The 16,629-nt window shown below is 36.0% G+C and overlaps 1 protein-coding gene across 27 annotated transcripts in view; it reads right to left on the reverse strand.

Annotated features, from left to right (window-relative positions):
• Window positions 1-8,824: 8,824 nt before the first annotated feature.
• Window positions 8,825-16,629, reverse strand: part of NRXN1 (neurexin 1) — a 1,167,944-nt gene continuing 1,160,139 nt past the window's right edge. For 26 of the 27 annotated variants that reach the window (XM_044263931.1, XM_044263930.1, XM_044263938.1 and 23 more), the window contains one exon: window positions 8,825-10,771. In XM_044263931.1, the coding sequence (XP_044119866.1) occupies window positions 10,464-10,771 (308 nt within the window). In that variant the 3' untranslated portion in view covers window positions 8,825-10,463. The remainder of the gene's footprint in view (window positions 10,772-16,629) is intronic. The other variant, XM_044263936.1, reaches the window with a different exon arrangement.

A 16,629-nucleotide genomic window follows, 5' to 3' on the forward strand; every position in this document is an offset into this window, starting at 1 on the left:
TGAAACAAGATTTCAAAATCCGAGCTACTTATATTACGCACGAAAAGTTTCATTTTATCAGGAGTAGATCATTTGAACAAGTCTTAAAGGGCAACAAAATCAATTGATACTCTGGACTTAATGTTCACCAACAATAAATAATGAGGTCCTGGTGTGGTGAGGGAAAAAACAGGAAATTTTGTGAACTGTATAGTAGAGAAGGAAGGAAACCTTGGGGACAAGACAGATAGGTCTTGTTGGCTTTGGGAGAAAGGTTTCTTAAAATAGAGTAAAAATGTATGTGTTACTCAGTAACCAGATTGTCTGGAGGTAAATAGGTTTAAAGATAAATGGGAAACTTCAAAAACAGAATAGCAACTCTAGAAAATACAAATTTACAAATAATACCTAAGAGGTATTTTATACATATGTATATGTACAGACGTGATACCTAAATGGAAAGATATCAAAAATAACTGTAAGTAGGTTCGGAGCTCTCTGATAACTTGCAGTGTAAAACCACACTTCGGAGTCATGGAGGCCCTATTCCTGCCTTCAATGGGCTGAAATGACAGGTGGAAGAATCAGGAAGAGGAGGTGAATACAGCTTCTTCTAAGGTAACGCAGATGTCTTTGTGACACGACTCACGGTCAATAAGAAGAAAAGAACTCTTCCGCATAATTTAGCCTAAAATTAGGTTAACAGGTAAGGTATCTCGTGAGGGTTGTTGTTGGGAAAACAACACATGCAGGGCAATATCTGACTTTGCTTTTTTAAAAAGATTTGTTTATTCATTTTAGAGAGAGAAGAGAAAGCACATGCACCTGCAAGCATGGTTTGGGAGAGGTTAGAAGGAGAGACTCACACCCACATTCCTCACCGAGGTCAAAGCCCAGCACAGGGCTCCATCCCATGACCCATGAAATCATGAACTGAGCCCAAACCAAAAGTCAGCCACCTAACCAACTGAGTCATCCAGGTGCCCCTGTTTTTTTGTTTGTTTGTTTTTAACATAGGGACCGATAGAGAAACAGAGAAAAAAAGAATAAAACTGTATTCAGGCTATAAGACCACTGGGATATCTGTAATCCTTTTTTTCCTATTCAGGACATGAAATATTCCGCTGTGGAAGCCCATTTTGACCATGCCTTAAAACCCATACTAGATACAGTGAAGACTTCCATGTCATGGGAGGAGCAAAAACAAGGAGGTTAAGGGACTTGAAGGGGAAACATGGTGTAAAGAAGCGAGAGTGAGAATTCCACCTCATGGGAATGCTCTCTACAACCGAGGGGAACCCACACTGGCCCAGGACAAGTGTGTGGAGATCAGATCCTGCAGGATATGTGGCGCATGTAGACAAGCTAGCAATATCAAAGGCACAACCTCTTCCATCCCACCTCCCAGCGACAAGAAATTCAGATTTATCATTGAGCGCATGGAGTAAAATAATGTCTAAACCTTTTAGAGGTTCATTCTCTGTGTGTGTGTGTGTGTGTGTGTGTGTGTGTCTTCTACAGATAGGAAAGGGACACATGCTACTCCCATCCTTTCCCAGCCAGAGGTAGGCATCTGAGACAACTTCAGAGTGGGCGGGGGACATACAGTGGGTGGTTTGTGAAGAACATATGGACAAAGAAAACAGGTGAATCTGATTTCTGGGACAACCTTTTCCCCACCCACAGAGGAAAACGCCACATGCCCCATGGCCCTTGATTATGTTTGAGGATAGTAATATTTGCGTTTTGGATCTAAGTTGCTCTACGTGATATGACAGACACTGAGAGAAATCATCCCACTAGAACTGAGAAAAGGATGGAAGTTTTGAGACTGTTGCAGTTACAGTAGGAAATGATTGCAGGATGGCCAGAAACTAGCCATGGTGGTCCTAAGAAAACCATCCAAGAGTCACAGGGAAAATAGAGAGGCTGGTCAGAGAGTAGAATCACAAATATTTTGGAGAATGAGCTGCTCAGCTCAAAACTGATTTTACTGGACAGAACTGAGTGCATTCTATTTTGGTAAAAGTATTAAGTTTCAAAAACATAAGAAACTGTATCGATGTGCAGATAACCCATCTGTACTCCCTAGCATTCCCCATTCTGGGGCACAATAATCGGACTTCCAGGTGCAAACACTTTGCAATTCTCCGCTTTCGGGCTTTCTCTGGACCATAAAACATACTCAGGTTGCAACACCACATAAAGTAATTTGGAGTTATTGCCTCCCTTTTACCCCCTAGAAGTCCTTCAAAAAAAGACTTGATGGAATAGACAGATAAATATCCGCATTTCCTAAGCTCTGAGGCAGAACAATTCTAAAGCATGTTCTACACTGTCTCCTAGAATCCCCAAGTAGTAGTGAGCCTTTATTGTCCATCAAAGTCACCTAGGAAATAATACAGTTTTAATGGGTTTCTTTCTCATCCTTAAGTCACTTCCCTATTCCTCTTCCAGTGCTCCCAGGAATCACCTCTCTGAAAAACATTCTGATATTGAGAAAGCTTATTGGATAATGGAAGGAAAAGTCCATTATAGTGGATTTCTGGAAATGATAGAAAATCCCAGTGTACTTATTGGAGACTCTTGGATAGACTAAGCAGACCAGAAATCACACTTATGCCTAAGCCTCTTGCAATCAGATTCCAAGAAATAAGGTACCAGTGAGAGAATTGATGCTCAAGGTTAGTGAAGAGTAAAGGATTTATAGATCCCTTCTTCAAAAGTTTATCTGTCCTTGTCAAGGTCACATATAGTCCAGAGAATTTTAATATGATCATAAAATTATACTGGTTATTTTGATATTTTTAGAAAATAAGAAGTGAGTGTAGAAGAATGGAGAAGGCAAGATTTGCCTTGATTTTAAAAGTAATGCTCAAAGAATGTTTCAAATTCTATAATGATGAGCTTAAAACAAAATCAGAATTATTTTTAAAAATAGATGCCTTGTGGCCATTTTTCTCAAAAAGTGGTAATAATTAATAAACAGCATTACAAATTAAACTAATTCCCTTTCTCCATAGATTCACTGACACAGTAGGAGAAAATTATCTGTTTCCTGATTGCAAGGCAACTTAATTTCTCATGCTCTTCTCCTAAATAGGAAGAAATTGAGTGAATCTCCACTTAAAGAGGATTGGAAAGTTGATATGTATTATTCTAGCCAGGCGATACGTATTATGAGTATCAAACTTGGAAATACTAACATTTCGTACAGGATAATTGTCTCTTGGGGGGAGGCTTTCCAATGCACTGTAAGTTGTTTATGAACATCCCTGGTCTGCCCCCAGTAGATGCCAGTAGCATTCTCCATCCCTGCCATGACAACCAAAACTATATCCAGACATTACCCAATGACCTGTGGGGTACAAAATCCATTTTGATTAGTGGGAGGTCTCTTGAGGCATGCCTAATACCTTTCCTAGGGAACATATTTTCACTAAATGTATATAAAATTTGCCAGTGATTTTGTGTAAAAGGACATTGTGAGGGAACAAATAAATAAATTTATCTCAACTGGCTAGTATTCAGACTCAGTGCAATGAATTTCTCATGGAGAGTTATAAATTCCTATATTTAAATTCAAATAACAGACTTCATAGGTATAAGTTAAAGGAGACCTGTCTTGGGAAGAGTGTGATGATTTAAATTAATCATAAATTCAAATAATCCGAAAAAGTATTAAAAGCTTTTTTAAAAAATAATGCAAACTTAAGTGTCATTATTAGAAGAATAAGGTTCAAATCAGGGACGTTGATACAACCACTGTAATTTGGTCTTATAAGTACTGTGATTACTTGTATATCACATTTTGAGAAGGTTTAAGAGAAGTACCAAGATTTTGAGAATTTTAGCATCCGGATAAGTTGGGTAATAACCAAGGGAAACCAGAATGTTAAGAACGGAGAAGAAAAAGCCCAGGCAAGGATGGAGGGACAGTGATAATATTGGAAAGGATGTCATGCGGAAGATGGAGTACATTCCATTTTGCACAGAGAAAACTAAAGAACTAGCGAGTGGGAACAATAGGAATCTAGAAATGAGAAATCACAACTACCCCACCATGAAACAGACTACCTTGCAAAAGGAGCAACCAGTCCTTTAGTCACGGCTAGGTAATGCTTTGTCTGGGATATTGTAAAAGTGTAAAAATATTACAACTATTAACTCAAACCTTTAAAATTATCTTAATTCTGAACTTATAATTTTATGTGAAATCTACTCTATTAGTAACTGCCCAGAACATTTCTGTTATACTGTTAAGGAGGTAAACTTTATTATTATTATTTTTTTAATCTTCTAGTAAAGTATCTAATTCTAACTAGGCAAAGCATTTAAATGTATTATATTTTAAAACTCTCGCAAACTACAAATTGTTTCACCGCACTTTTCTTTTTTTAAAAGATTTTATTTATTTATTTTGAGAGAGAGTGCGTGAATTGGGGGGAGGAACCAAAGGAGAGGGAGTCTCAGACAGACTCCACACCCAGCAGGGGGCCCGATGCAGGGCTTGATCCCAGGACCCTGAGATCATGACCAGAGCTGAAATCAAGAGTGGGATGTCTAACCACCTGAGCCACCCAGGTGCCCCTTATTAATAATCTTACTTATCTAAATAAACTTGGTATGATAGAGTGACTGCCCAAGGACTCACAGCTAATGAATTTCAAACCAGACTTCAGGCCCCAAAAATCAGGCCCTAAATTCTGTGCTTCTGACATAACATTACTCTTTTATTTAACCGTGAAAACACGTTGTTCTAAACAGAAAATATCGGATCAGAAGTATTCAACAAAACTTATTGTTTTTTATTTATTTACTTACTTCTTTAAAGACTTCTTTTATTTGTTGCTATTTTTACTGGAGAATCAATATTGTGGCTCCACATACTATGTTTTTTTCAGGAAGTTATTTTGTACTCTTAAGCAGGGTTGATCAGTGGCATCTTAGAAACCATCACCATTTCTTTCACAGAACTGATTCAGGTAAGAAACTTCGGATGCTACCATTTGAATACCCATGTTCCTCACCCAGAATTGCTGTCTTGTTTGAGGGAACATCACCCAATGATTGTGTAAGAGAACTTACACAAGCACAAGACATACTTATCATAGTTGGTCAAGAATCACTCAGTCTCTTTGATAAAAGAGGAACTATGAAGAAGTGGTGAAAGCATCTTCTTTGTATAAGCCTCATGGAGAACTACTTCCTCCTTTTCAATGAATTTAATTTTGAGGTCAATTAGGTGGGTTTTTCTGTTTGCTTATTTTTTGTTTTTTGTTTTTGTAGTCCATTTACCACTTTGGAATATTGAAGACCTCCACAAGATGGATGCATTTTATGGACAGAGTCTTCTTTGCTGTGCGTTCGATATGTACAATGTATCTTCAAAATCCTTCATCAAGTATTCCAATCTTTGGAGAAGTTTGTCTTCAAATGAATATCATGTTGTTCCAAATAGTGGATATATGAGATGAACAGAGTGATTTATATATATTAGTACTCAATAAATATTTGAAGGTTGAACTTGTAAAAACAAAGCAAAATTAATTTATATGAAAGTCAGCTAGCTGAACAAGTTACAAAAAAGATACTGCCTCTGTACATTTAAATGTGCATGATGCCTCTTGGATGCTTATTTAATCCTCACTGAACCATTTATCTTCAGTATTATTTTTATAACAAAGTTTTGTTTATATCCAAGGTCTGTTTTGTTGGTTTGGTTCTTAACATGTTAGGGAATTTTTGATGTCCTTTGAAGATTTGATGAGCCTAGTTAGACTCTCTTCCCAGGAAAATGCTTTTCTGAATATATCTGTCAAATTTTATTAATAAATATTGTTAGAGGTTACTAACCCCTGGGCTCTGGGGATCTATGTCCCACTGGTCAAGAATCCTTTATCTGTTTACTACTGGTAAATTTTATACTATTTATTTCATCATCTTTAAAAATTCTTACATCTTTTTTTTTAAAGATTTTATTTATTTGCCAGAGAGAGAGAGAAGGAGAGATCACAAGTCAGCAGGCAGTTAGAAAGTGGGAAACAGGCTCTCTGCCTAATGAGGGACTCGGTCCCAGGACCCTGAGATCATGACCTGAGCTGAAGGCAGAGGCCTAACCCACTGAGCCACCCAGACTCCCCTAAAAATTCCTACATTTTTAAGGTAAGCTACATAACATAGCCTTTAACTTAGACATTAAGAAGAGGTAGATTGTTTCCCTATTGTATTTAAAAGTTATGAGTTAATAAGAAAGAAATAATATGTGTCTAGAACAAGGTAGGTATAAAATGGCCTAAACCCTCATGTTCAAACATTTTACTGTGAAAAAGGAGAAAAAAGACCAAACTCATGCTTTCCTATCAGATTACTCTCAGAGGCCAGAGTTTTGAATCCGTTGTCAGCTAACTATGGGACTGAAACTTACAGAAAGTAATTGAAGGATCATCTCATTTCCACAGTGACTTTGCTTTTGCAGGAAAACATAATTAGTGAGAGATGAAAAAGTATATTCCTTTACACACTTGTCTTTTGCATTTTTATTTTTCAAATAGCACAACCTGAACAAACATTTTTGACATGTTTTCTTGAATTCATTATTCTTATGGAAAAATAATAGCACACAAGGAGCCACCTTTTCTTTGCACTTAGTTGTGCAAGGCACATTAGTTCTTATTATCTTTACTACCCTGGGAGGTTGGTATTATTACCTTTTTCTTTTAAAGAATTTACTTATTTATTTAAAAGAGAGAGAATGAGAGAGAGAGAGCACAAGAAGGGGGAGGGTCAGAGGGAGACCAGCAGACTCCCTGCTGGGCAGGGAGCCTGATGTGGGACTCGATCGGGACTCCAGGATCATGACCTGAGCCGACAGGCAGTTGCTTAAGCAACTGAGCCACCTGGGTGCCCTACCCTTAATTTACTAATGCGAAACGTGAGAGAAATGAGGTAACTCGTAGCTAGTAAATGATAGTATTGGAGTTTAATCACAGATTTACTTGAATTATTCTGCTTTTTATAGAGAAAATTGTACGTATGAAATCAGCATCTTCATGTTGTTCTTAATCACTTTTTATGAGTTTGCAGTTTCCTGGGCAGCAAGATGAACAGATGTAAACAAAAGTACAATTCATGCCTGTATCTTTAAGCCTATGAATGTAGATGCACTTAATGAATGTTAAGCTCCAGAAAAATAGAGGCAGTATTCTTCCCTTGCTTGTCTAAAGGGCAGGTTTTCCTTTCAAACTCAGTCTTCCTTACGGGGCCACTTTGTCCCAAAATGGTGCCGCAAATATATATATATTTTTTTAAATCAATAAATCCACAGTTGTATTAAGAAATATTTTATTAACAAAACAGTAAATTCCACTTGCTTAGCATTTCCAATAATGGATAAATTGGCCTTGCAACAGAAAAAAAACAAAACAAAACCCTTAGATACCCAATCACACAAAGTACTAGAAGGGTAGGGTTATGTGGCCTTCCTTTGATGTCTTGGGGACTGACCACCTCACACATTATTGTAGTATTTGTGTTTGTTTGTTTGTTTTTAAAGGCAACACATTACATGGATAAAAAAGAAGCATACTCAATCAGAAAAGTTACAGTCTAGACATGTAATCAAATTTATGCCAGGTAGTGTGAAATCCTGTTAACTGCAAACTATTCATGGAACCCGGATACATTTGGTATGAAGATATTTAGGATCTTATTCATGTCTTTTTTTTCTCTCTAGCTCATGTTCCTCTCTTTTCTTTCTCCATTCAAAAAGAAAGAAAGAAGAAAAGAAGAAAAAAATGCTAGATTTTGTGTAGGCCAATAACATTAGAAGTATTTTTACTGACAATATTAGATTACATCATTGCATGAAATTTTAAAATTTATGCTGGAAAGAAACAATGAAATCAATCCCAAACAACATTCTTCATAGATATACTGCTTAAAAATACCATTATTTATTTTCTATCAGATTGTGGAATCTTTCCAGATGGAAACTCGTTCAAGTTCAGTAGATCATGTGGAAAAGCAACTGTTTCTTTTTAAATCTTCAAGATGTAAATTAGTGGTTTCATATTTACCTTCTTATTTCACTGGCTTTCCCTGAGTAAGACTGAATGAGAGGAAAAAAAAAAAAAAGACATGAATTCTTGAAGCTAACAACTTAAAAAAAAGAAGAAGAAAATCTGAAATACAAGATATGGATACTAAATTTTAGTTTTAAACCTCTACTTTCTGGGTCATGAAAAGACTTTAAGACTTTTCACACACCACAATTACTTGGCAACCATAGATAGTGGTGATTTGCTATAAATTATACATATTTCTAAGGTGCTGTATGTCTGAAATCCAGGCCACTTCTTGGCTTTTTTTCATCATCTAAAGTATCACAAAAGATGTTTTGCATTTTTTTTTGCCTTTGCTGATTAAAGCTAATTGTAAAGGTATTCTCTTTTATTAAATCTAATATCATCCATTTAGGAGATGTTAAAGTAATGCGACCAATTTTTACTGAGGCATCACCTTCCAATCTAATAATGCCTTCCCTTTGCATTGCCTGCTCATATTAATAATTTATTGCTATGAACATCATTGATACAATATGCAAAAACAAGTATATAATCTATACTTTTCTATTACTTAATGTGTGTTAAACTAAAACTATATTTAATGGTATATACGTGAAACCAGAGAAGTTAAAATATGGTCAATAATCAACAAATAATGATTTTTTTTAGATGGATAGTAATACAGAATCAAAAATTACTGAAAATACTTCCTTAGTTGAGAAAATGTTTACTTTCCAAAGTATTCATCATGCATATCAGGCTCAGAGACAATATATATATATATATATATATATATATATATATATATTATTGGAAACAAAGTATTTAATTGCAGCAGCCAGGGTTAAGGTGTAGATTAACCAATTTTGCTTCCGTAACCTCCCTTACATAATGGTTCATATTCATGCAGCAATATACCAGTGATATTCTATTTGATAAGAAAAGGTTCCATTTCATTAGGGACTAAAATATTCTCAGGGTTTCTTGAGAGCATGATCTCAATGAAGCAAATCACCCCATTTGTCATCAATACCTTGGCACAACTATCTTCCTTCCTTCCTGCTTTTCAATTTGCCAGTAAACATTTGCTGTTACATATATGCTCGGGTTTTCCATCATATCTGATGGATTCCTCTGGATTGGTTGTGTGTGTGTGTGCGTGTGTGTATGTGTATGTGTGTGTGTGTGTGATCGTAAATGATAAAAGTATGTGGAAATGTGAGTATTGGGGGGAGAAAAGAAGATTATAAGATACATATGTATATATTTTACCTTCTAATTCACACCTTCATACAAATACTAAAACTTAATTGCAACAGAATGAAAGCTGTACATGTTAGAAAAAAAAAGTAGCTGAGTCTTTTTATATACATTCATACATATCTTCCTTAGAATAAACACTACATTGTAATTTTTTTTAAAAAAGTAAGTAACTGTGGCAATTTATAATGGTGGCAAAAAAAAAAAAAAACCTGAAATAATTGTTGCTCTGATGTCATAAAACTCCCTATACTTAGCAACACTTATAACATTGAATTTACCAAAAATGGCTGAAGAGCAGAGATATATTTTGCATTTTCTATACAACAGGCTATAAAACGTCACTTATCACAGTCCAGAAAGCACACAGAGATGGATTTTATATAAACATATGTAATAACATATTAAGCGTGCATGAAAATTTCCCAATGATTGCATCTATGCCCTCTTGGTTTTTTGTTTATTTTGAAATTTTAGTGTGAAATGTGCCTTATATTTCAAGTTGTTGAAAATAAGGCCTCCAGACTTTTTTCCCTCACAACCAGAAAGGGGCTTTTTGAATGTGTTCCTACACGAGTCTTCAAAAAAGCCAGCACTTTGTTTCAAATGCAAGTTCCAACCACCGCTCCAGTTGCGCCAGGTGGCAAACCCAAAGGTTTGCAGGTTGGGTCATTCAAAATGACACAGTCTTCTCTGGCAATCAGACTAACTGACTTCTCAGGAAAGCGCTAGCACTTTGGCTAAATCCAGGATCATAGGTAGCTTCTTTTTTTTTTTTTTTTTTTTTTTTTGTGGTGTGTGTTGTGTTTTTGTGTTGTGCCTTGATGTTGTAATACTCCTTTGCTTTATGAATGCGTGCGGTCATCACTGTCTTTTAGGAATGTTCCAGCAACATAAAGACAGGCAGAGTAAATGAAAACACTGTGGATGTTAGGGAATTTATTGGCCCCTGTTTTTTTTTTTTTTTTTTTCCTTTCTTTTTTGGAGAAACAAGAGCATGAGATACTTTTTATTTTTTAAAAACAGTCTTTCCTTCCTGATTGCATTCCCTGTCTTCTTTTGTATGTGCTTCATAAAAAGGAAAGTAAATAAGTTTATATTATGTCTCAGATAAAATGAAGACTATTTCTATACAAGGGTCTTTTTAAGATCTTGGGATCAGACGTAATACTCTTTATCCTTGTTTTTCTTATTTTTGTTGGCGCTTTTCGCACTGCTGGGTTGTTTCTCCTTTACGACAGCCCCATTGGACTGTGCTGAGTTACTGATGTAGTTTCGACTCTCGTCCACATGGTATGAGCCTTCATCCCGGTTCCTGTACTTGTACATGGCATAGAGGAGGATGAGGATGCACAGGGCGGCAGCAGCCACTATCCCCACCACCATGCCCGTGGTGCTGCTGGACTCTCGGATCACTTCCGCGGAGCCTGGATATGGCTCTCTCCCGCCTGCTCGGGTTGGGTTAGCTGTAGGAAAGAGGGTGAGAAAAACAGCGTGACTACTGAGTTCACTGAACCCCGAGAGCTATAGTAACATTCACCATCTATTTCCATGCCTAATGGAATAACACCTACTGCTTTAGGAAAAGGCTACTGCTGCTAAAGGTAGCAATCCCTATGCCTTGTGGTCACTAAAAAATAGGGACTATGAATCAAAGGACTTGGGGAGAGATTTGTCTCCATCTGTTCTTTATCACAGATCAGTTTTTTAAACAAGATTTTGTAAGTGCAGCCCCAAATAAGCTTCATGTAGCTCTTAAGGGTCACGTTGATGGGTCAGGTGAAAAATCATAAAGCCAACATGGTAAATAAAATTATAATGACACTATCTTATAATATCAGAGAGTATTAATTTAGCAATCAAATTGATGTTCATGCAGAACACTAGGGTTAACTCTAGACTCTGAATTATGATAGCTGAACTTAGTATTACTTTAGAAATCATATCGCCTCATATACTAATGAATACGGTATTGAACAATAGGATAATCCAGGCATTCTGAAGACTTCTCTCACTTGTTTGTAAAAGCATGATTTTAGTCACATCTTTACAAACTAAAACAAAACGGAATAGTTTTGGAGGTTTATTTATTCATATAAGTATATATGCATCGCTGATCCATTAGCAGTGGTTGGGTGGCCACCTAAACTAAATTTGGGAAGGCGAAGTAGGAAAATTCTTCTTTTTCAGTTTTACAGACTTTCTAAATTGAGTATAAGTCAAAATTCAGTACTTAATAGATAATAATGAATAAAGGACTGGCTAGCCTACTTTTCTTCAACTGGCAAAATTCTCCTTCAAGTCTTTCCCAAGTATAAATAAAGCTCTTCCATGGATACAAGAAATGGATTACAGGGTTCATTAATGTCTTCTCCAGGGCATAGTCAGGCACTGAAAGTGATGAAAGATGAAGAGAAAAAGTCCTGGGATTTAATTGCGAATAGGAGCTGGGGGGCAGGGAGGAACTCTTTTTCTTTACAAAATTAACTTTTTTGGGGGGGATTTTTAAAATAAGAACTGTACAGAGATAAAAATCTATCCTATCTTTGACTCTCAGGTCACTATTTCTCTATGGCTTGTGTTTTCTTTCTCTGAATCTCTGTTTTCTCTTTTGTCTTACAGAAAAAAAAATTACTTTTCAGGTGTAGTGAATTAAAAATGCTGTAATTTTCAAAATATTTTTTGCAAATTATACAGAATGAATTAAAGATTGTATACATATCAGACATATAGGTATGTGTATATAAATGGGTATGTGTTTATACAGAAATTGAACAGTTCAAGACTAAAACTGTGTTTTTTACTATTCTTAAATATCATTTAGTAGCTATTTTTAATATTTCTACAAAAGTTCCTATTAAATATTGGTAGTCATTTACCAGCTATAGCTCTGTACTGCTTTATAATGCCATTTTTCAAACATCACCAAGATTTCTTCTGCATCATGGCGGAGTGTCTTGCTGTCACTTTCCTTTCCTTCCCCAAATAAAGCCTTACACATAGAGCCACTGACAAAGTAACAGTTCTCAGGCTCAAAGCAGCAATACGCTGTGTTCTGGAGCTGTAAATGTATCAGGTGAAGCATTTCAATGCAATGTCACCGCTGAGTTTACAAAAGCCCATGTAACGTTGTTGAATAAAAAGCCTTGTTGTTGCTTCTGTGGGGGGGGGAAGGAGACAAAGACTATAATCCTCGGCATTTGATTACAGGAAATTAATTTCCTCTTAAAAAGAATAGAACCTACTGCAGGAACTCTGTCACTCCCTCACAAACCAAAGACAGCGCCTGCTCTTTCAAAGACAGCCATCTTTGCCCAGGTCTGCCAATTAGCTCAGCTGCGAACTTTCACTGAAGGACAACTTGTTACTTGCTCATTTGTGGATCACTCTTTTAACATGGTGTCTTCACACTAAAGGAAGGGTTTTCTTTAAATGGTACTTAAATCTTTTCCCCCATCCTGATGGAATGTCTTTAGTTTAAACACATTTTTCATAATGATCTCACTTTGTCAGAGAAGAATGGAGAGAATGGATATAAAACCCGAATCATATAGTTCATGCTAAGAAGACTTGAGAGTTTTAATGAAATGCAGGGTTGAAATGTTCTGTACTAAGAGTATATACGTTCATTTTTTTTTCTAGCTAGGAACTGGTATCATAAATGGACTATTTTATCCAATAATTTTAATCTTATTTTTATCTGCGCTAATATTTCTGATATATTTTCACAACAACCATGTAAGTAGTACAGCAACAAGTTTATGTTAAAATTAGAATGAGATGCAAAGACCAAAGCAAAGCCTTAATTTTGCCATACAGGCATTTGATAAACACCTCCTATTTAAGGAAAATACTCGCCTTTTTTTGCAACTCCAGCCAAAATGTTGCTTAAGTCACATGCAGGACTAAAAATATCTCTGTAACCCACATGTAAATAAAGATTCTAAATATCATTTTTTAAAAATAACCGACCAAAAAATGCCAAAATCCAGTGATGAAATACTTTATCCTTTTTTCCCCCTGATTCACATTTAAAAATTAATAACTACCCCAGGTATTATTATAGGTCTGTTTGCAATATATAGTTGCTTCCATATCTCACTGATTATTTAATGATTTTTTCTTTTTTTTGCTTTACATCTAAAGGTCAGTGACATTTTTCTTAACCTTTGTGCTAAGATCAGAAGTATTTATACACCAAAGACATCTCTCCCAGGTGTGCAATAAAAGGCTAGAGAAATATGGGGTGCCTGGGTGGCTCAGTCGGTTAAGCTTCTGACTCTTGGTTTCAGCTCAGGTCATGATCTCAGGGTCCTGGGATTCAGCCTCACATTGGGTTCCCTGCTCAGCACAAAGACTACTCGTCCCTCTCCCCCTCTCTCTGTTCCTACAGCTCTCCCCCACTCTCTCTCTTTCAGATAAATAAATAAAATCCTTTTTTTTAAAAAAAAGGCTAGAGAAATTTAAAGATATTTATAAATTATACATGTGGTTTCACTTATTAATGGTTTATTTTGATGACTGCTGGAAAACTTTTGGGAAAATTTCCTATTAATTTAAATGTAGAGAATAGTAGAAATTGCCAAAAAAGCTAAATGCCTTCTTATATAATTTGGTGAAAATTTATATCAAAAAGGAAACAGAGTCATCTCTTAACCCTTTGTAGCAATAAGAAAAAAAGAATTTGATCAGAGAGATCCATATGCATTTTTTTTGTTTCATGCACTTGAGAATTTTGCATTCCCTTCACACTGCATAATACACTAAATCAAGACATTTTAAATAAATACGACAATCTAAATATGTTTTCTCAGCAGTGCTAAAAACCGAACAAATGAACTACAGTTTACTTTCACTCTATCTACCTTTCCCTGTCCCAGCATGAGTACTGAATAAGCCAGAGCACCTAAGGGTCCTTTCCCTTGACTGAAAACAGGCAAGTAAGCATCCAGCTGTGGGGGTGATACATGTATTTTGATTTGAGGCTTAGGCTGGAAACCAAAAAAAAAAAAGAGAGAGAGAGAGAGAGAGAAAGAAAAAGAGTAGATGAAATATCCTAAGTGCCCATTTATACCCCATTTCAATGATTCATAAAGTAGGAAAGCATCATGAATGATACACAATTTATGTGAACACTAAAACAACAAATGATCTTCCTCCTGTGTCATTCATGCCCATCATCATGTAACCATCAGAGTCCCCTGGAATAAAATAAACTACAAGGTCTGCTACCTGTGGGGGGAGCACGTCCACACACCTGAAGGGCAGTATGAATGCTTCTGATACTGCCTAAATGATTCCGAAGCTACTGACTGCACGGGCAAGGACAAAGAGCCGTCAAAAGGGTTATAGCCTCTTTCATAGAAGCTACTTTTCAGATAAATGGCTATGAAAGTATTCCTCGGATCCAGAGATGGGTAAACAGTGCTATCTTAGAGGACAGATAAACACTGATTTTTAATTCTCTCTTTATCTCTGTCAAATATTTGGTAAGATCTGATGGTCTCTTTCAGAAGCCATCTACATAGTCTGCTTTGGCCCAGATTCATCAAGAATCCTGTACATCAGCTCTATGTATTTCCTTGTTTTTCACTGTCTGATTAATACCGTGATTATTTAGGCAGGCACAGTCTTTCAAGTATTAGGACCCTAATTAACGTAGTTCCACACTATACCCTAACCCAGTTTATTCATATGAGATAATAATTCATTGTGGAAAGTGTTCAGCGCAAAAGACACATCCCCGTGCTTTGTCATATAAAAAGAATAAAAATGCATTTGTACTTTCCCCCAAAAATTTAAAAATGAAATATTTAAAATTTTAGCTTATCTGTAACTTTGCTGAGATAGTTATTTTAAACTACCACAACAGGAAGAGAAATTGTCCTGATGTATGTTCTTCCTTTATTTTTGACAGTCTTTGGCACTACATCTGTGAAAGAACATCATTTCCCCAAATAAGAACTCATTTAGATCCAGTTAAAAACACATGGAACAAACATGCTTAAGTGACACATGAGGCTGTGGCAGAGAACAGAAAAGAGAAGACTTTTTGTGGCAGGTCTCTCTCCTCACCAGTTCCTCTGACCCTCTGCCACCAAACCCTTTGCTCCTCTCTGCTCTCCCTTCTACTTCTTCCCCTCTCTACCTCTTCTGGGTGGCCCTCTCCCAGCTCATGACTTGTCTTTGAAAATGGCCTTCAGAGAGCATAATGGGTCAGCAAGGTGTTCAATGAGTGATAAAACCTACTGCCAAGCTCCTAATTTCAAATCATGATACAAAAGTCTTTACTGCAAAAAAAAAAAAAAAAAAAAAAAAAGTCTAAATGTGATTGTTTCACTAGAACATAGTCTTTGTGTTTCATATTGGAATGGCTTACCTTATCATTTAACCTTCTAAATTTGTTTACAGAATAAAATTATATACTTTATCACAAAAAATGCTCTTCTGTTACGAATTTTAAAAACTTTGGTTAGGTGGATGGGGATGTGTAGGGTACATTATGTCATTATGCTTTTCACTGGAGCCTGTATTTATCAGTTTGCCACTGTTAGATTGTATCTAGTCATAACCTTAGTTTAGGCAAATGGGGAATATAAAACCCACATTTACTTAGCAAGATGATTTACAACTGAAGCTGTAAAATAACAATGCATTCTGGAAGGTAAATTTTTGAACATTAGCCAATTTTTCCAGAGGCTTCACTCTGCAATGGAAAGTGTCTGGCATCCTTTGGTTATTCTTTCTGAGACTGGAAAAACAGCAATCAGATATTGTTACGAAAAAATAAAACTGCTCTTGATTTATGTTCTTAAAATACTATCTGAGAAATGATGTTCAAAGCCCTAATTCCTGTCACATAAAATGAAGGTTGGGTGGGCGGTGGGACCTTATATTTCCATTGGTGAGTTCACCAAAGCAATAACCATGCTATCAGATGCTCTTTTTATCACTCAAATTGTCATTTTTATGAAACTATTTTGTCTACTTGGATGAGCTGTTCTTTCACTGTAACCTTATTATATTTATGTTGTTTCCAAACTTAGCTTTGTAGGGTAAGATTACAGTTTCCAGGCAATTCTTACTGTTGGTTTTATTTCTTCAATATAGACTCTTTGTGTAGAGGTATGTCATCAACCATGACCCTATCACATCAAGGATGAAGCAAGAATTTCACTATATACTGATGACAATGAAAATTCTGCTTTTGAGTTTGAAGGAAAAAATATAAGAGATTTCCATTTTAAAATGGTATCATAATGATAAAATAATAAAAATTGATTAAAATGATAAAAATGATAAATGGTTAAAAAAACAGAATATG

Source organism: Neovison vison, chromosome 8, assembly GCF_020171115.1.
Source record: "Neovison vison isolate M4711 chromosome 8, ASM_NN_V1, whole genome shotgun sequence".
Lineage (NCBI taxonomy): Eukaryota > Metazoa > Chordata > Mammalia > Carnivora > Mustelidae > Neogale > Neogale vison.